This window comes from Condylura cristata, unplaced genomic scaffold (genome assembly GCF_000260355.1).
Source record: "Condylura cristata isolate star-nosed mole 26May11 unplaced genomic scaffold, ConCri1.0 scaffold00005, whole genome shotgun sequence".
NCBI lineage: Eukaryota > Metazoa > Chordata > Mammalia > Eulipotyphla > Talpidae > Condylura > Condylura cristata.
In genome coordinates, this window is record NW_004567106.1 from 63,763,567 (window position 1) to 63,783,729 (window position 20,163).

Genomic DNA, 20,163 nt, shown 5'->3' on the forward strand with positions numbered 1-20,163 from the left:
AAAAAAAAAAAAAAAAAAAGATGAAAACTGAGCATCTATATACAAAATACTGTCAATCTTTCCTGGCCAGCAAAGTGGCCATCACAGTGCTTCTCCTGCTTCCTGAGTCTCCCTCTCACGGGCTGGAACATGCTGTGGGCAGCCCGCAGCCAGGCCCCCACTCTGGACACAGCAGCTGGACAGTCTTTCCCTGAAGATTCCCTGCATTGGCAGGGGCTGAGGTTGAGCAGCCTGTAGGTTTCTGTCCCCTCTTTTTCTCCCCCTCCCAAATAACACTGTTTCTATGGGTGCCCCTCGGCCGGTCCCATCCCCCCCTGGGTGTCCCTCTGGGCAGCTCCCATCAGAGCTTGTGGGCCAGCAGGGTGGTCAGCTTGATCTTGCCGTCCATGGAGGCAGTGAGGCAGGTGCCACAGTCCATGGCCGTGCTCCAGTCCACAGTGACCACAGGGGCTCGGTGACCGCCCAGGCTCAAGCAGCTCTCCAGAACCTTCTCGTCCCGGCCCAGCTGCAAGAGGACAGAAGAGAGAAAGTGATGTCAGCAGACACTGATCACAAATGTCCCCTTTATCCACTTTTGGAGGCCAAACCACCTGGAGCCGCCACCCCAACCCAGGTGTGAAGTCAGCAGGTCCTAAGGAGAGAAAGCAGGCAGTGTTTCTCAAACCAGCAAGCTTCCCTACTCCCCCCACTTAATGGCCCGCAGTAGGGCTGAATGCCGAGGAATGGAGGGAGGGCAGGGCAAGGTCCTACCACAGGGTGACGAGCGGACGTGCGGGCAGGAGGGCAGCGTGTCCACTCCCCTCCCGCATACTCAGCCCCCGCCTAGCCTGCGGCCAGGAGGCGGTGGGCCCCTTCCCTCCTGAGTCCAGGATGTCTCTGCGGCCATGATGAGTGTGGACACGGCAGGCACTGTTGAGCCTGGGCCACACCTGCACAGAGAGGCTCCCTGCTCCCACCACCCCAGGTACCTTGTAGATGACGCCTCCTGTGGCAGAACACGTCAGCATGTAATTGCCCTCTGAGTCAAAAGCGAAGAGTCGGCCACGGGGCACTTGAACCTGCTTGTAGCCGCTGTAACCAGCCAGCACAAAGGGGCCCGTGGCGTCCGCAGGAAGGCCATACTCGGACACCTTCAGGCCACTCTTGTGGATGTTCCACTGGATGAACTGCAAGCGTGAGCACAAGCACAGAGCCCTCAGCAGGGCGGCTCCCAGCACAGATTAAGCATTTTCGTAAGGGGACAAAGTCTGCACTTTCCCTCTGGCCTGACCCTAGGAGAAGAAAAGGGCAAGCACCACCTCTGTGGATTTCCGGCCTCTCGAGCCGTTCCCAGTGGCTGTTACTGCTATTATTAGTATTGAGGTTAGAACCCTGCGAGATTTGCCTGATTTAGGGACAAAGCAGAAGGACCAATTCCAAATACACGTCCAGTGTCCCAGCAGTGCAATCACTGGGCACGAACCACGCGGTGAACCTGCAGCTGACGCAGCGTGCAGTCCTCACGCCGGCGTGGCGCCAGGCCGCACACTCTGAAGTGAGAAGCCCACCCATGCAAACAACAGTCATCCTTTAATTTAAAAACCGCAGTTGTCAGTGGGGAATTCATAGTGTCGTTACTACTGCAGGTGGATAATGCAGGCAGAGCACAGACCCTGAGGGCCCCGGAGGACAGACAGGAAAAGCCAGTCTCTCTCCCGATTCTGCCTGCCCTTCCATCCCAGGGCTTCTCCCAAGAAACTCTAGAAGCGGCATTTATTTCCACTTTTGCTCCGCTTCCCTCTGCTACGTCCTGACTGCTCAAGCCTGTGTGCACTGCCTCTGAGAAGCTGTCCCAGCCCCCGGCCAACCCGACACACCCATGCTGTGACCACTGATGACCGGCCCACTGCAGCACACGCCAGCCCCAAATCCAGACCCCACTGCTCCATCTGCAGGCAAGGAGTCACTTCTGCTACCAGGGGAGGGGAGAGGGGATGGGAAACTGCTTCCTGAGAACAGCTACCTCGATTGATGCATTAAAAGCTCCCTAGGATCCTGTGATACTGGTTCCCGTTGTTATCCCCGCTTTATAGATGACAAAACCGAGGTACAAGCCCAGTGCTAGCAAAAAGCAGTCGGGATTTAAACTGGCCCACCATGCTGTCCCGCTGCTCTCTAAAATCTCATGTGCCTTAGCCAGAGGGAGGCAAACCCTGCTTCCACCGACCTTCCCATCCTCGCCGATGCTGTACACCGTGTTCTCATCGTAGCTGAACTCCACCGAGTACACCTCCCCGCTGTGGGCCTTCCAGCTCATGGCACACTCGTGCTGCTGCATATCTGAGGCAAAGACACAGACCCCAGTAAGACTCCCACAGTGGGGAGACAACTGCCACTGGCAGGCGAGGGGCGACTCTGGAGGCTCCAGGACCCAAAGGGTGTCAGGGCCCACCCAGCGGAAGAAGGGCCACGGGTTCCTTCCGCTTGCTCAGTCTCTCCTCTGTGCATTCTACCTTCTGTTTAATCTGCCTTAAAAAGAACCTTCTGTCACAGCGTCAAAGCGAGGTTCAGGAACCCCTGGGAGAGACTGACCTTATGTGAAGAACCCGCCAGTCTAGGAGCTCTAAGCTTCCTGAGGGCCGGAGACCTAAACCCACCCAGACCCTCTGACAGCGAGTCTCCAGGGACAGGCCAGGCCCTGGGATCTTAACCAGCACCTGGATGGCCCCGTGACGCTGCGTGAGCCGGGCGAGCAAGCGCACCCTGCAGGCGAGGCTGCCTTCTCATGTCCTGGCCCCACACAGGCAGGAGGGTTCAGGCGGAACTGCTCAGGGGAGCTCCATCCTCCCATACCCCTGACACAGAGCGCATGCACGGTGACCATGGAGGAGCTTTGGAAAACACCAAGCCCAGCCAAGGTGAAGCTCCATTACCTGCATCCAGAATCGGGTTTGGCAGCAGCCTCCTGGCCAGCTGCCACAACCCCACTCTCTTCTGTGGGGCGTTTAAGGAGGGCCCGGATGGAGCACCTTGCTTACCAAACAGCCGGATGACGCCGTCGGCCGCCCCCGTGACCAACAGGTTCCCGTTGTGATTGAAGGCCGTGCAGTTGATAGCAATGGGCTCTGGATCCAGGGAGAACTGGAGCTGAAACAACCGATATACAAAAGCTTAATTTAAAAAAAATGTGAGTGAGTAAAAAATTGCAATTCAAGTCCTCTCTGGGAGGAGGAGGGGAAAGAGAGCAAGACTGGGGGAGGGCACAAGAGCCTGAAAGACATGGGGGAGTCTGTCTTTAGGCCGTGATGATCTAGGTGCACCTTCTGTGGTCCTTCTCATTATACATCTATGGTTTGGTTCTTCTCTATGTATTCAACAGTTCAAATTGTAAAAATAGAAAACTTACATCCATGATAAGTAACAGAGGAAAACATTAGAAAGCCAACAATTAAAAGGAATCTAATTGAGCTGGGATGTGTCAGGGAAAGCATCCAAAGAAGACAGATGCTTGCCAGAGAGAGGAGGCAAGAACCCTCTAGAGACAGGACCTCACACAGGAAGGGGTTGTGACTACAGAACAAAAAGGCATGAAGTGCCCTGAGGCTAGTGGGGGGGGGGGACAGGCAGGACCTCAGGGAAACAGGGGCAGGAAACCACTGAACATGAAGGGGTGTGATTGACAGCTGGTGTCTGGCAACCCCCAGGCAGGGGACTGGGTGGGGACAGGAGGCGGTCCTTGGGTGTCCAGCACAGGGTATGGTGGGGGAAGGGGTCTCAGGTATGTCCCAGGAAACGCAGAGACGTGGTCAAACTGGAAACATTCTAGAAGGGGAACTGGCAGTTTGTTCATGGACTGACTGCAGCTGAGGCGGCAAGTGGGTCCAGGAAAGCACCCAGTCTCCAAGAGGACACACTCGACAAATGGGGGAGCCAAAAAAAAAAGAGGCAGGATGGCAGGGCACACACTTAGGAATTTGGGTGTGGCCCGCAGGTTGGAGAGGGCAGTGGGCAGCCAGTAACCTAAGGGCTGCGGTGGCCGTGATGAGCACAGTGATAACTGGGGAGGGGCAGGCTGTACACTGTGGGCGCGGGCGGTATTTCTCTGCAGAGTCCTCTCAGTTATATCGTGAGCCTGAAACTGCTAAGTAAATAAAGTCTTTAAATACAAAAAAAAATGGTTTGGATTCTGTAACAAACCGCGAGAAACCACCAGTCGGCGCTGCCTGACTTCTGAGTCTGGGGCAGTGCAGTTCTGTCTTCAGCTGTGTAGCTGTGACAGCGCCGTGAGCGCCTCGGGAGCAGCCCCCGCCCAGCGAGGATGGAAGCCGCCTGTGGGCCACTCGGATGACTGGGCTGCCGGGGCTCTGCCCGCTGGAATACAACTATTTCCCCACACTTAACCTTTGCAGTCCCCTTGCAAACCAAAATCGGAAGAAGAGCCAAGAAGAGAGGGCCGAGGCTCATCAGAAACGGGCACACGGGGGCGCACAGGCGGTGCTCCCTCTGGGAGTGAACCCAGGAGATGGCGGGGGAGGGCTGGTACCTGCTGCTTCATGGATTTCGTGTCCCACAGCAGCAGCTTCCCGGGAACCTGGTTGGTGCCCTTGCTGCCGAAGTCTAGCGCCGCCGAGAAGTCGGCCTGGGAGGCGAGGCTCGGCGCCGCAGCCGAACAGACGAAGGAGGCCCCGGTGGGGCTGCACGCGAGGGACAGGATTCTGCAACGCACGTGGCCGGCTCAGGCAGGAAAGCTGGGCCGGGCTCAGGCTGGGTCCTGCTGCAGCAGACCTGGCCGAGCCACTGGGGAAGGCCCAGGCCGGCACGGGGTGGGGTAGGGCCGGCAGCTCACCTGGGCATGTCGTCATTGATGTTGATTTCACAGAGATTCTTCTTGGCTTCTGTGTCGTACAGGCGCACTGTCCCCACACCACTGCCCAGCAAGAGCTGGAACGAGAAGGGGTGGGAGGCATGGGCCTGTCTGGGAGGACCACGGAGGGCCAGGCCCTCTCCTGTGGGGGCAGATTTGGGCAGGCTGCGGGGGGAGGGCCCCTCCCCTTATCCAGGTAGTTCAGGTAAAATCTGTCTAAAGGAAGCCTCATTTAAAAAGACATCGGAGCTGGGGCTAAAACAGAAGCAAAACCACAAAAGGAATCTGGAGCAGGAGCGGCGGGCGTCCCCTCAGATACACAGACAAATGTTTGGTTACACGACACTTGGCCCCGCCCTCCCCACTTTCAGTATTAAATCGAATCCTTCTTCTACCAGCTCCCTGGGCACATGCCCCGTCATGCACCTGGGCAACTCGCATGTTCTGGGGACAGTACTGGCTCTGGCCCATAAAGAGCTCCAGAAAAAATACAAGAGGCTCTCCTTGTCTTAGGAATTTCCGCTTTATTTGGCAGGCGGTTTCAAAGATACTAACGAGCACCTCCAGAAGCAGGTCTGCGTGTGCCCCCTTGAACATTAACTATCTGACCTCTGCGCTCCCGTGACATGTTCACACTACTCAGGGCATGCGTGAGACCCTAGTGCCCTAGGGATAATTCCTTCAATTGTTACAATAAAAATCAAGGTTTGCCTCACAGGCTGCCTGCTATCATCGCCTCAGAATGGAATATAATGAAAGAATAAATCCGTTTACCTCCTAACACAAATCCTAGCTCAAACATTAGTGCCTGGAAGATAAGAGAACCCGGTTCCAGGGCCATCAGACCTTGGGAGCCACAAACCACCACCCACCAGCTCGAACAACTTCCGTTAGGGCCCAGCACAGGAGGGTTTAAGCAAGAGCGGGAACAGTGGGTTGTTAGAGACATGGACAGACGACAGGTGCTGACCAGGCCAGAAAGTTCAATGTTCGTACAGGGCAGATGAGATGGTCAGGCGAGCAGCCTCTGCTGTCTGACAGGAGGGGCTCTCTAGAGCTCTCCAGAATCCCATTTCAATTCTTGCTCATTCGGTAAGCTCCCTGTCTCCCACAAACGGGCCTGCCGGCCAGTCCTGGACATGAGGCCCTTGAGTTCTCAGTGAGAGGAGGGAGGGTTTGGCGTGGCTGCTGGGAGCCCTGCTGCCTTCCTAGGCCAGAGCCAGCAACAGGGCGGGACGTCACTCACCAGCCTGTCCCGCTTGGAGGCCCATTCCAAAGACAGCAGCGGCGACTTGGAGATGGAGGAAGCCTTGGTCTGCATCATGGGGTTGAAGGACCACACCTTTATGACGCCATCCACATCCAAGCTGGCGACCCTCCGCCCCGAGCAGTCCACTCTGAGAGAAGGAGGCCCGTTAGCACGTGCGTTAGCCCAGGATCCTCTTCAGCTCTTCGCTCCTTTTACACAGTGGTCACTGCCTTTCTGACTTCCCAACTGTTTTTAAAAATCATCCCAAAATATCTCAACTTAAAGAACAGTGGAAGCTATTTCTAGAGATCTCATTTATTCATTTACCCAAGAACACAGCCACCCTGTGCAGAGCCTGGGGAGCACGGGGCCAGAGCACGGACAGGTGTGGGCTGCCACTCGGGACTCCAGGCTGCAGCTCCCAACTCCTGTGCTGCGGCTCCAGGGCCCATCAGGCCCCACTAACAAGACTCCTGGAAATTATGCTCTGTGCCGATGTGAAAGACCATGCTTTCACCTCATCAAAGTGGAAACCTACACATGGTAAACAATCACATTTAAAAAACCAACATAAAGCAAATGAAAACTGAGTAATAAAAAGTAACTTGTTCCTAAGTTTGAGACCCGCGGGAGAAAGGGTGGGAGAACAACGAAGCCAAACGCTGCTCCGGCCCTGAGCAGGACCCCCACTGTCCCCACTCTTCCTGGGAGGCATGGGCCCGCGGGCCCAGCCCACCTCCACACCTCTGTGCGCCCCGTTCTCCTCCTGACCGTGCCTCTCTCTGCATGCTGCCCGCCAGGACTCACCTGCAGTGCATGATGGAGGAGTGATGCTCCCCGTACTCCTCCTGCCCCAGCACGATGAAGGGCTGCTCAGGGCGGACCCCTGCACCCTCAGGGCCTGGCTCCGCAGCCCGAGTCAGCATGTCCGGTACCTCCACATGCGGCTCTGGGCAGGGCTCTGCTTCTGGGCCACTGGCCTCAGGCTTCTTCTCTGTGCCCTGGGCCAAACAAAACAGAGACAGTCGGCTATAAGGGGTGAGCCAGGACCCTCCCCCGCCAACCCCTGCACACACACCCAAGGATCTGATGTTGAGGTATAAGACGCAGGATGCAGCACTCTGGGGAGGTACTTAGGGTCGCAGAGCCCAGCGGGAGGTATGAGATGTAACAGCAGCACCCAGCTCACCCAGGCAGGCAGCTCCTGCTCCGCTGACACGCCTTCTGTCAGAGGCCCAGCAGAGGGAACGCAGGCCAGGGCGTCCCTGCTGGTCTAGCCGGCGGGTCTCAGGACATACCTGACACACCAGCGCAGTGATAGCAAAACTCACCTACTGTGTGCCAGGCACTATGTGACCGTGACTGGTTCTTCCATTTATCCCTCCCCCAAAGCCTCTGGGACCCTATAATTAAGCCTATTTTATAGCTGTGGAAACCAAGACTGAAGCAGAAGTTGGATAACTTGCCCAAAGTCAACAGCTGGCAAAGGTAGTACTTGGAGACTTGGAGTAAAGCCACATCAGCCAGAGGGAAGCTGGCGCCGGGGTGTGTGCTATCCTCCAGAAAGGAACAGAGGGAGTGGGGATGGGACCTTCAGGGTCTGTTGCCAACAAACTGGAACCACTTCAGGGCCGATAGCTGTCGGAAATGTTTTTAATATAGGCAAGGTCCTCACCTAGTGATAAATAGTCAGGAAGACAACTGAGGCGGCAAATCTCTTGTGCTTTTGCCTTGAATCCAGAGTATTTGATGGCAACAGAGCCTGCTAGACAGTCAGGAAAAGCCGACTCTGCCCCTACTCAGCAGTAAGGGGAGTCTCAGTGCTCCATGTGGCACATGGTCCCTGGGCAGCAACACCAGCAGGTGGGCCTCAGGGGGACAGGAGAAGAGGCGGCCTCTCATCAAGCAAGCCTGGTGATTCCAAGCTAACCCTGGGGAGCCAGTTTCTCTCATACTGAGTCCAAGAGCCCAGATGGGCCAATTTCAGGTTAACTTGAGGTAAGGACATAGCACACAAGGGTCCCCACCATTTAATCACAGAACTCACCTGCTGGAAACATTTTCACAGTGTGGCTTTTATGGCACCTACTTGGGGAAATGCTCTGTCAGAAAGGGGGCCCACCAGGGAGGCAGGCAAAATATGAACCAAACAGAGCCTCCCTGGTAGCACAAGGGGCTAAGTCTCAGCATTATGAAGCTATAGGCAGTCACAGCAGCATGAGTTCGATCCCTGACTAGGGAGCTGACCCACATAGTGCAGCAGGCCTCTCCTGTCTCACCCACTGTCAAAGTGCAAGCAATTCGACAGCTACACAAAACCACACTCTACACAAAACCACACTCGACACAGCAGCAGATGGGGAGAGCAAGCCCTGCATACCCACCATTTCCAGCCTCCACAGTGGCTTCAGTGCACCCAAAGGCCAAGCCTCACCTGCAGAGTCATAGAGAGAAGCTCCTTCCTTTCCTTGCCGTGATCTTGCAGGCGTCGCTGCCGGTGCTGTGACCAGCTGGACTCCCCAGCAGCCAGCCCACTGAAGGGAGTCTTCCCTTCCCGGGGGCCGCACACCGGGTCCCTTCCTTTGGCCACCTGGGGACGAGAGGACAGGCTGTGAAAGTTCTCTTCCCACCAGTGCCTGGCCAGGAGATGAGAAGAGTTCTCCTGTTCTCTCCCCAAAAAAGATCTTGGTACAATGCCTCCAGGCCATGCTGAGCACCCAGTTAAATGTGACCAGCCAGAGGGCAAAGGCAAAAGTAGAACCTAAAAAAGCCCTCTGGACCTTCTTCCATCTTCTCCACCCTGATTTTAGAGGCCAGGCTGTCACACTCCTCAGCCCACCCTAACAGTCACCTAGAGACAGACAGACAAGTATCTTCTTGACCAAATCAGAACCCCAATAGCTTTAGCTAAGGGGAGACCAGTACTTACTAAGTGATGAGAGGCAGTCAGGCCCTTTGCCAGATTTTATGACCATTTTGCTGCTTGTAAATGTTATGTTTAGTATGCTTACATTATGAAAAAAAGACATTTATGGAATATGTAATCGCCTCTCTGTTCAAGATTGCCGAGAAGTTGTCCAGTATATCATCAGGGAGGGACTAGACATTATTCTAAATGAAAAATTCAAAAGGCACCTCAGTGAATTTAATCACAGTATTCACCTGCTGGGAAAAGTGCCCTATGCTGAAGATACTATATATCTAAGTGTGATCTATGAGACCCTGTGTCAAGAGAGCAGCTCCTTAAATTATACCTAAGTTATGACTAAAGCAGGGTGAACCACAGCAAAAAATACGTTAAAAATGATAAGCTCAACTGTCCAGTAAAACTCTAATAAGTGAAGGTAAATCTAGTCACAAATGTATATTATTAAATATTGACTGACATCACTTGTAATTAAAACTTCTTTAGCAGCAAAGTTCATAAAAACTTTAGTGTATTCATATAATACTTCAATTATATTCGATAATATCTATCTATAGTCAAGGAGAGACAGTTTAACCAATGTCTTAGCGACTGACGTTCTCCCTTCTCTTTCTGGAGCAGAAATAAAGCAATACCAGTTGATTTTCAGTGGCCTGAACAGAGCTTGCTAGATGGTCACCCAAACCAGACAGGGAATGAGTTCTAGTAATTAGGCCCCACCCAAAGTAAACTACCACCACCCTGGAGACAGGCCCTTGTAGCAACCAAGTTACAGAATGAATGACACATGAAAGTGTCCTTTCTCCCATCCTGCTAAGATCCATGGACGCAGCCCCCAGGGCGGCTGTTCCTACCAGTAGTCTCGGTAGCTGAGGTAATTAGATACTATTAAGCGCAGCTTTGTGAATGCTTTGCTTTCCTTACATTACAGTCAATTAAAGGCTATCGCTTTAATAAGGTAATTCCCACCTGCAGCCCGGTGGGTATGGAAGAAGTCGGATTATAGCTGCAGGGGAGGACAGAGGACAAACTGTAGGTGTGGCGAGCGTGGAGGCGAGCGTGCTGTGGGCATGCCCTCCCTGCCGTGAGCAATCCTAGCCTGGGAATTGTGGTTTTACCATTGCTTCCATTTGTTTTCTGAATTTAATCCCAGATTCATATCCACCAATAAACTGTCAACATTACTGACAACAGGGCAGCCACTTCCAAGGAGTAAAACCTAATGTGAAATTTACCATCCCATAGTAAAGAGCTAAAGTGTGAGAGCCTAGTCATTCTACCTATCGCTACTTTAATGAAACAGCTTGTTTCTTTGTTTGCTTATATTCACTCACTGGTGAGGGAGTAGTGAGAAAAAGATTAAATGCTTATATATGCTACCAATAAAAAATAAATTTGAATGTCACATTCTACTGAGTTAAAAGTATATCATTAAAGACACGGGGCATGATGATATAGCTAATTGCATTTGATATTGGTAAAAAAGCAGCTCAAACCATACATTCACATTTAGGCATCAATTGTAGTAAAGGAAAAAATTAGAATGTCCTCCTATAGGAGAGACGCCAGGGTGGTGAGGGGACTAGAAGTCATGCCAAATAGGTGAGCAGTCTTGGCAGAGAGAGGAATGAACAGGGTGCTTGACATGGAAAAGGCCATCGTCTTGCAAGAAGCCTTATTCTCTAGAATACCTGAAAGCAGTGAGTACAAAATACTCTGAGGTGTCTGCTGCCTGCTTTCTAACAGGCAAACAACAAGGAGTGAGCTCCACATCATAGGAGGCAATCAATCCAGGGAGGAACATATCCTCTACTCAATAAGCGGGTGGGCTACGTGACCTATGAGCCTCCTTCCAACTGTAACATTCTTTGATTTTCTTGAACCTCCCATCTACTAGTTATTCTTAGAATTGAAATATCAGTGCTGAGACTAACTGATATATTACCAGTAACAGACTGATGAGCAGCCCAATCCTTGGGGCATTTTAGGTTGTAGACCTCTGCAGTCAGGAACCAGAAAGCAGGCTATCTTTGTGCTATTAAAACACCCGCAGAGTGGCCCTCCCTGGTGGCACAGAGGGTTAAAAGCACAGCACTGAGAATCTAAAGCCACTTCCACATGAGTTCGATTCCCACCTGCCCCGGAGGTGACCACATGGCGCGGCAGACCTATCCTGACCCGCCCGCTGCTCCCCTCAGCAGTGTGCTTCGTCCATCTGCCTGTTCTGCTCCCCACTCTGTCTCTGGTGGAGCCTCTCGCCGCCCCTGAGCCTCTGGCCTGTACCCCAGTTCTGTATGCACAAATAAATAAATCTTTAAAAAAAAAAAAAAAAAACACCCGCAGAGTTTAAAGATATTTTAGAGGCACAATAAGGAATGTTTGCAAATTACACATTTTTACCCTCAGCTCTTGAATGTGAATCGCGTAAAAAATGTCCAATCTCACTTCCACCTCACCATACTACACCGAGCTCCTGAGCACATGAAGAGCAAAGCCACAGGCCCAACTCCCAAGAGCCTCCCTCAGAGCACCACGGAAATAAAATGTCATAGCTTCCTGCACATTTCAGGGACCCTCGCATGCCACGCGTCATCTATTATTACACGAGGAAAGTGCATGACAAACAAGGCCCATGAAGCAAACAGGAAAACTAACTCGCTGCAGAACTGGATTTCTAATCTTAAGGTTCAAATTTCTGAAGCACAGTCACAAGAGTAATCGTGATTGGATTTTGAATGCCTGACCGGATCGTCATGGATCATGAGATTATGTATAGTCATTTCACACTCAAGTCTCAGAAACCAAGTAGGCCAGTACCTTCACAATTACTACATTACTACTGAAATGTATTCAGTATGAGCTTATGATCTCCCAGACATACCCTGGAGTTCTTTTATCAGCTCAGCTAATGCTCCCACAAGAGCATAAATACCATCACCAAGCACTTTCGGTCAAGTGTAAGCAATTGGAGCAAGGGCGGTAAACCAGGACTCCGTGCTGACAGCTTGTTAGTTGTCATTTTCTTCTCCAGAGTCTGCACTTCAACAACACTAACCTGAAGTCCTGGGCTAGAAAGCATGCTCTCCGATGGCAGACCCTGCCTCCCTGATGCAGTGAGCAGTGCCCCCTGACTTGCAGCTATTCTCAAACTCAAGAGTGTTAAGGGGAAGGATGTCCTAAAGGAACTGCAGAGTTCTGTGGACTCCACCCCCTACTCCAGCTATTGGAAACGACAACTCCCAGCAGTACCAGGGAGAGAAATGAGAAGACCCAAGGGCGGAGCTAAGCAGGCATTCTGCGACTCTGGGGGATAAATAGGGAGCCATTTTCAACTGCTCTCTCTCTGGAGGGGAGGCAAACAAAGGTGCTTGCTCTCTCTGTGGGGCAATGTCTCCATCGGACTGTTTGACTGGGGGCTATCAGTTAGTTTGCTACTAGCGCTCCAAGTCAGCGAGCTGGTAAGATATTCTAGTTACCTGGTATCTCTTTCTCTCTTTCCCTGGGTTGTTCCTTTTCCTTTTCCCCTTTTGTAAATAAACCCATTGTTGACTCTTTTGTGTGTGCCTGCAGGACAAGTAAATTTTAAGCACGTGGGTGAGGACCCACAGACAGGCAACCTAGTTCACACTGGGTGCCCTGTAATAAGAGCAGAAGGAGGCAGAGACCATGAGGACTTAAACTCTATGTGTATAAACAAAACTAGATTAAAAGAGAAAGCGTCTCTATGCAAGCAATACAGCGTAAATGTGGGCCTGGTAAACTTGCTCTCTGGGAGCAATAAATTCTAAAAGCAATGAATTCAGACCATCTCTACTAAGAACTATTCAATGGGACCTGTGGCTGGTTTGGAAATAACCAGACATAAAAGAAGTTCTCTGCAAGCTTCTATACAAGTGAAAAATTGCAAAATCCTTTGCAGTATCAGTAAATATCACCTTGTGAAAGAAATACATCAACTCAGAAATAACTCTAATTTACTCTTTACATGCTACATCACATTGTCCAACATTCGAAATTCCAGAATCACTTGAATTCACCCTGGAGTAAGACCGAATCATGGCTGTAAGTCCTCCTGCATTCACAGGAAATTGATGAGAAAAGGAGAGAACCTTCCAAGCGCCCTTCCTCTCACTGCCCTCCACTCCTGCACCTGCAGAGCCACTTCTGAGAGCTGGCACAGGGGAGCAGCCTGGGTCTGAGCTCTGCCCCACCCTTACTCCACCCCCTACTCCAGCTCACCCCCCACCTCCCATACCAGCTCAGTGTGCTGCAACACCGACAGCCCTGGAAGGAAGGGGAGCGAGGGAGCAGAGAATGTAAGTGGGCTCTCCTCCTCAGTTCCTCCTCTATACTTACTTACATTCTCATCCTGCAAAATCATACTCACCTATGGGGGGCAGGGGAAAGGCAGGGAGGCAGGGAGACAGGAAGAGAGGGAATGAGATATGGCTTACACCAGAGAAATCAACCTAAAGGGGAAGCACACAGTCTGCACCTACAGATCTGGTCAAAGGTTAGATGTCACAGGCCTCTCGGCAAAGTTAGAGAGGTGGGATTTGAGCTTACCTGGCTGCTGGAGTCTTTTTTGGCCGAGCTCTGAGTCTGAAGGGGACCCTGAGCAGGCGACAACCTTGAAGGGCTCTTCTTACTCTGAGGCAGCAGTGAGGACAGGAAGCCCCCGCGAGGTGACTGTGAGAGAGCGGTGTTCCTCTGGTTGCACACCATGGCTCTGGTCAGACAAACACACCACAAGGTCACGGGGTAGAAGGGACCCAGAAGAACTAGAACACAGACCTCCTGAGCTATAGATGATGCCAGGGACCAGGCTTTGGCATCATTCACAGGCCTGGGTGGTATTAAGTGGTATTATTATCAGTACCATTTCTCCTTCCAGAGGGAGTGGGCAGCCTAGCCGGCACCGTGGTGAGTTCTAAGGCTGTGGTCAAACTGAGAGCTGTGCTGGGCCCTGGCCACTGGCCGCCCATGGTGATGAGCACGGAAATGGGATCAGTCTAAATCCAAGTGTACAGACATGTAAAATATACCCTGGACTAAAAGCAATAACATGGAGAAGTATAATGTCCCATTAACATTTTGTTTCAACTCCTTACATGTTGAGATGGTATCTGATCAGGCCAAATAAAATATATCATTAAAATTAGGTTTTAATTTTCTTTCTTTTTACTTTTTCCTAATATAGTTACTAAAAATCTTTAAATTACACTTGTGGTTTGCTCTCTATCCCCAGTGGACAGCACACGCTCAGAAGCCAGAGCAGCTTCCTGGACAGTCTTTGGCGTGTGCAGGTGTGGAAGCTCACTGCCAGGCCTGTGTCCTGCCTCGCTGATCATCAACTGCGACTTGTCGCAGCTTCCATCCCTTCTTCGAGGAAAGAAGGGAGCATCTTTCAACAAGGCTACTGTTCCCATTATCATCTGGGTTTTCTGCTTGAACTGGCTGTTTTGACGGTCACTCAAACAACTCCCCGATCTGCCTGCCTCTATAACCCCTCACACAAGAGTGTGCTTCTGTGGCTGAACACATCCAACCCGCAGCTGCCAACTCTTTCATCCAGGAGGCGCTCCCTTCAAAGTTCAAAAACCACCCAGGGCTGCACGACAGGAGCTGCTGATTTATCCAGGTTGTGCACATCGTGGACATGCAGGCCCTGGCAGCGTGGTGCAGCTCCCCACTCTGGACAGGCTCGGAGGCCAGACATGGGGAGGAACTCCTAAAAGATGTTCCAGGCCAGGGGGCTATAGTCACAAAGCTCAAGAGCAAGGGCAGTGAATGCCAGGAGAATCTGGCACTTCTGCAGCACCTGGTGCAGAGGGCACAGTAAGTTGCCCCCAGGTGAGAGCCCAGGGGACAAAGGAGAGCAGGGAGCTTGGGCCTCCTGCCCATATCAAGGTGGGGCACACTCACAGTTCCGAATCCCCCAAACGGTCCATGTTGGAGACATAAGGAGGCAATTTGTGCTGGACCAAGGCCTCTTCCTCTTCTGGCTGTTGCTCCTCTTTCTTGAGGCGGTGGATTTCGGCTTGCAACGCAAAAAGCTACACGAGAGGGTAGGGTCGAGTTAAGACTGTGACCTCACCGGATCTTCCCTCCCCTGGGGAGGACTGGACACAGCACATCCAAATCCCCTCTGGCTCAAAAGACCACTGGCCTTCCACCTCAGCATGCCTTCCCTCTGCTCAGAGTGAGTAAATCAGAGTAAGTCATGTGGCTGCTGTGACTTGATCTTAATGTGTGAAACCAAAAGCCATCAGAAATATAAAAGCCACATCTATTAGTTTTAATCACTTGACTTGCTTCCTTTTTATCATTCAACTGACTTCTCCTGAATTCACTGAGAAAGAGTTCCACCAAATCCTGCTTTGGTCTTTGAATCTCGAAGGGCTTGGGAACTCTCCTGGAAAGAACTGAGGTTCAGGATTTTTAACCTTTTCCCTGAACAAAAGCCAAGAATCTTAAACTCCAAGCCAAAATAGCTTTTAACCTTTCTTGTGAACATATAATCTATAGGTCTCTTCACTCCTAGGCCAGATAGGCTCCTTGGGCAAAAATCAAAAGCAAACATGGGCCCCTGGCTATCACTTTAGTGAATCAGACAAACACTGAACTAAGAAGAGTAATTAAATCCACACGCAGATGAAATGAGACATGTGGAAAAGAATGGGGCACGGACTAGTTACAAGGGCACATGGATACAGTCATTTTCCCCTTACAAGTACTTTACTGGCCCATGTTGCTCACCATGCACAGCGTAACAAATTGTGCCTCTGGTTTTCAGAGCTCATGCAGCGCCCAAGTCCTCCCAAACACTGGTGTTCTGGTGATTCACTTTCGCCTGAGATCACTGCTTTCCTATATTTAATCAGCCTCCTGCTGCCACTACCTAATTTCATACACAAAAAGCAGAAGTCCTTCCCAAGAAGGAGCAAGGGTGCTCAGAACCAACCTTCTGGCGCAGAACCTCATTTTCTTCTTGCACCTGGTTGGTCCGCTGGCACTCTGCATCAAAGTTCAGGATCACGGGAACTGGTACACCAAGTTAAAGAATAAGCCTGCTTGTGAAACCATTATATGCCTCCTCAAACTCTTGACACACCAGCCCAGCCCCTGAACGTGAGTCACACAGGCTGGCGCTGAGGGCTCTGTAAGTGACAGCTACATTCAGCAAAGCCAGCCCAGAGGCCAGGGGCTCCACAGGTGCACTGCCAACCACTCTACCCACTCTCAGACACCCCGCCATGCACTTAGCCCTCTGCAGATGGAGTGGTTTAGACTGCAGTAGGTTCTGCAGACTGCATGATGGAGAAACCATCCACCTTCTAGGTTAGGGTGTCAGTCTTCACCAATCACTTCAAACAGCTTCTGTTAAGAGGAACACGCAGCAGGGAGGGCCTCAGCATTGAGGAAGGAACTGAAGCTCCATTGTACTGCCCCTAGTCTAAGGGGCAGTACTGGGGACTGAAGACCTTAAGTAACATTTCCCAGCTCCCCAGAGGGCCCACATGCCCCATACACCTCTGGGCTGAGGCCAGGCTAGTTCCCTCTGAGAGCACTCAGGATGAAGAGCAGGAACCAGGGAGGAAAGAGGCAAACCAGACAAGTGAAATTCACACTCACCCATACAAGGGGAAGAGCACCCTTCTTGCCTCTGCCAGAAGCTGCTTCTCCCAGAGGCCACGAGGGCTGGTGGGTGGAGCTCTAGCAGGGCCACATTATCAGTGCCTCACCAGGCAGCCCCCTTCCAACTGGATTCTGTTCTCCACAAGAACGCATGTCTGGAGAGCATGAGCAGTGGAGGATGGCAGGCTTTCCGTGAGAAAATGGAAGGTTTACATGCACATGTGCACACTTTGTCTCTCCCAAACATCCACATATGTGTTCTTCAAGCTGCTGTTTCCTAGCAGGCTGAGAGACACTGACATCACTGCCAGAGAAGGAGGCTCCAGCCTGGGATGTGTCCCCACCTGCCACCTCTTCTCAATAAAGGCAAGCGACATCCTTGGGGAAATGGCCTGCACAGAGAGGGTACTTTCCAAGGCTGGCAGGCTGCACTAAGCAGCTGCTGCCTCTCAACCCCTGTGTCTGCTGAGAGAGCCCCTTTGGCCTATTTGAGGGCTCCTCTCAAATCAGGGTACTAGCACCCCACCTCTACTATAGTCTCTGCCCGTGCATGCAGCTATTACTTCAGAGTCAAGCATCAGGACTAAGATTTGTGCTTCCCTGGCCCAGTGACAAAAATATGCACAATCTTTTCAGCCCCTTCACATGACACATGACAACAGTCCAAGGGGATTCTGTAGAGAAATGGTGTAGCAAGGGCAGCCACCACAGATCACCCTGGAGGCCTCAAGACAGGGCCCACAGCGCCAGGCGGCAAAAAGGATATGCATGCACTGAAACAGGACGCTCAGGAAGTTGTGCAGGGACACAAGGAAAGTGTCGGCCCACTGTCGAGAAAAGTAGGTGGCAAAGGTGGGGTTGGTGTCTGGGGATGGCAAGAAGGGCAAGGCAAACCAATCCTTCCACTCAGCCTGGTTCTGGAGCTCCGTGGCCTGCTTCGCAAAGAACTCCTGAGCCTTGTCATTTCTGTTTGTCTGCCAAGCAAGGAGGGAAAGAGAAGTCCAGAGGGAAGCTTGTCACTGCACAGTAGAGGCTTTGAGTGGCTAAAGCTCAATAAAATAAAGGAAACCACTCTTCTCAAATCCCTTTACAATTTCAAAGCTTCTTTCAACTGAAATCCTGATGAGAAATGCCCTCCTAAAAATTAATTCCTAGTTGATTTTCAACTCCTCTAAGTGCCCCAGTTTGGCTATCTATTTTATTATTCTAACTTTAATCCAGTGTCTTATGTTCTCTGAAACACTACCCAGGCTTATGTTCTTAAAACAAGAGGGGAAATAAGAATGAGGAAGACAAGTCAGATGATCTAAAGATAAAAAGAAAAAAAGTGTAGGAAAATAGTCAACGTGAATGTGCGCTGTGACTGTTGCACCCTTTTCCAGAGTCACATACAGGGGCCTCCTGAGGGACTAAAAGAAAATCGATTTCCGGAGCAAAGAACTCTCTCCACCTAGAATGCAGACCCTGGACCAACAAGCACCTGGATTGTGTGGACGAGGTAAAAGCGGAACAGGCTGGTTTTCAGCTTGCTGATGGTGGGTCTATATATATCCTCCAGGCGGCTGAAGAGCCGCCGCTCTAAGTAGCTCCAGTAGTCCCGAAGGGCCGCCAAGTCATACACCTGCATTAACTGCTGCAGCTGCTCCACAATCTTGTCCACCTAGTAAAAGAAAAGCTGGGATGGAGACAGTCAGAAAAGACGGAAGAGCATTTCCCCTCACTGTGGCAGAGTTAACACAGCTTTGGCCTCACTGTGCCTTCTGGATATTCATTTTTGTTAAGTTAGCAATCCATAAAACTTTCCAAACATACTTGTGTGACAGCTTTTAAGTCAGTGTCTGATGTTAGCCGTCAGTGTCTGATGTTAGCCATGTGATCTGACCCTCTCACAGGCGCAAAGATGTGAGGCATAAACGCACTCAGGCCGGCCCTCCCTAGTGGTGCAACGGGTTAGGACAGCACTGCAAGTTAGCTGCAGCCGCTTCAGTTCAAGTTCGATCACCGGCCCTAGAGGTGACCCATATGGTGTGGCAGACCTCTCCTGTCTTGCCCGCTGCTTCCTTCAGCGGTGTATTTCGTTGATCTGCCTGTTCTGCTTCCCACTCTGTCTCTGGTGCATCCTCTCACCTCTTGCACCTCTGCCCTGTACTCCAGCTCTGTATGAATGAATGAATGAATGAATGAATAAATAAATAAAAGCACTCAGGCCCAGGAAGCAGAGATGGGCCAGGTCCTGACTTATTCAACCAACGTGGCAATGTCACTTCCACACTTTGTTCGCAGCTGCCTAATATTTAAAAAAATAATAAGAGTCAGACGATCTCCATGGTCCTTCTCCGGAGGTACCCCCACCAGCCCAAGGTTCTGAGAGTTGGCATGACAGACACTGCCTCCTTCAAGTCACCAGCGTGCCACCAAAGCCCTGGCAGCAGCTAGGGTGTCAGTCAGTCGCCTCCCAGTGACAGAGCACACAGTCTGAAAAATGTTTTGGGCACCAAAACCAATCCAATATCTGCCTTGTATTGACCAGGACACTGGGGTTTGGAGAGCTGCAATGATTCGCTGCTGCCACTACAAAGGCGCTAACTTCAGCAAGACAAGCACTGGGTCTCCGGACTCCCCTCCAGACCGCTGGCCACTAGCTCACTGCCTCTCAGGCTGAGTGTGGCTACCAGCGGAGGCCAGCAAACACCCTCTAAATGCCAGGAGCTGCCCAAGGGAAAGTCACGTCTAAGTCGGGGCGTTTAATGATTTAAAACAGGAAATAAGTGCTTGTCCAATTGAGGAAAACAATGACCAAAAACAGGAACACAACAGAGAAAAAATGAGACCGTGACAAACGGAATGAATGGCCCTACGATGAGCAACAAGGTCTTTCCCATGCGGAGGCAAAATCGCCAACGAGCGGCTGACAGAGCCATTTCAGACCAACACTGCGGACCCTGACAGCCCGCTAACGCGCAGGGCTGCCGTCCACTTGGCGCCCGGTGCCGTCAGAGGCCGACTCTGGGATATCTGTTGCCAAGACTCAACCATCCACCAAATCTTAACACTTATCGCCATCTTGGTCAACGACTGGCCAGCACCTGCTGGGAGGCTGAGGTGGAGAGCGGAGGCGGGGACCAGGAGTCCGGGCACCAGGGTCCAGCCTCCGCCATACGCCGACTCGGTGGGCAGCTTCGGGCGAGTCACGTCCCCCCTCAGCGCTTCCGTTCCCCATCAGTCCAGCGAGGGCCGGACGCGAGTGTCGACGGCCCCCTCCGCGCGGTGGCAGCGCCGCTCCGGCCTCCGGAGGGCAGTGCTGAGGGAGATCCCGCCCTGGGCGCCCTCGGGGCCGCCTCAGCCGCGCCGCGCCCGCCAGCCCTCACCCGGAACCCCTTCTCTTTGTCCGCCTTGATCTCGGCGTCCAGCAGCCGCAGTGTCTGTGTGAAACCGCGGAAGAGCAGGTACTCGCGGACCAGCTCGTCAGTTCGCTCCACGGCCTCCGCCATCGCTGCGCCGGCGCCG

General features: G+C 52.0%; 1 protein-coding gene across 2 annotated transcripts; it reads right to left on the reverse strand.

The window, feature by feature from the left end:
* Position 1: 1 nt before the first annotated feature.
* On the reverse strand, positions 2-20,147 carry WDR91 (WD repeat domain 91). 2 transcript variants are annotated; one of them, XM_004677063.2, is made up of 15 exons: positions 20,025-20,147; positions 18,137-18,316; positions 17,423-17,630; positions 15,983-16,065; positions 14,944-15,074; positions 13,585-13,747; positions 8,527-8,682; positions 6,900-7,093; positions 6,090-6,240; positions 4,826-4,920; positions 4,523-4,694; positions 3,018-3,126; positions 2,207-2,319; positions 969-1,166; positions 2-505 (listed from the first exon to the last, which is right to left on the reverse strand). In XM_004677063.2, the coding sequence occupies exons 1-15, from the start codon at positions 20,145-20,147 to the stop codon at positions 341-343; spliced, it is 2,241 nt and encodes a 746-aa protein (XP_004677120.1). In that variant the 3' UTR covers positions 2-340. The 2 variants fall into 2 exon arrangements, with proteins under 2 accessions (XP_004677120.1, XP_012576482.1); XM_012721028.1 differs by lacking the exon at positions 20,025-20,147 and adding an exon at positions 19,743-19,936.
* Positions 20,148-20,163: the final 16 nt, after the last annotated feature.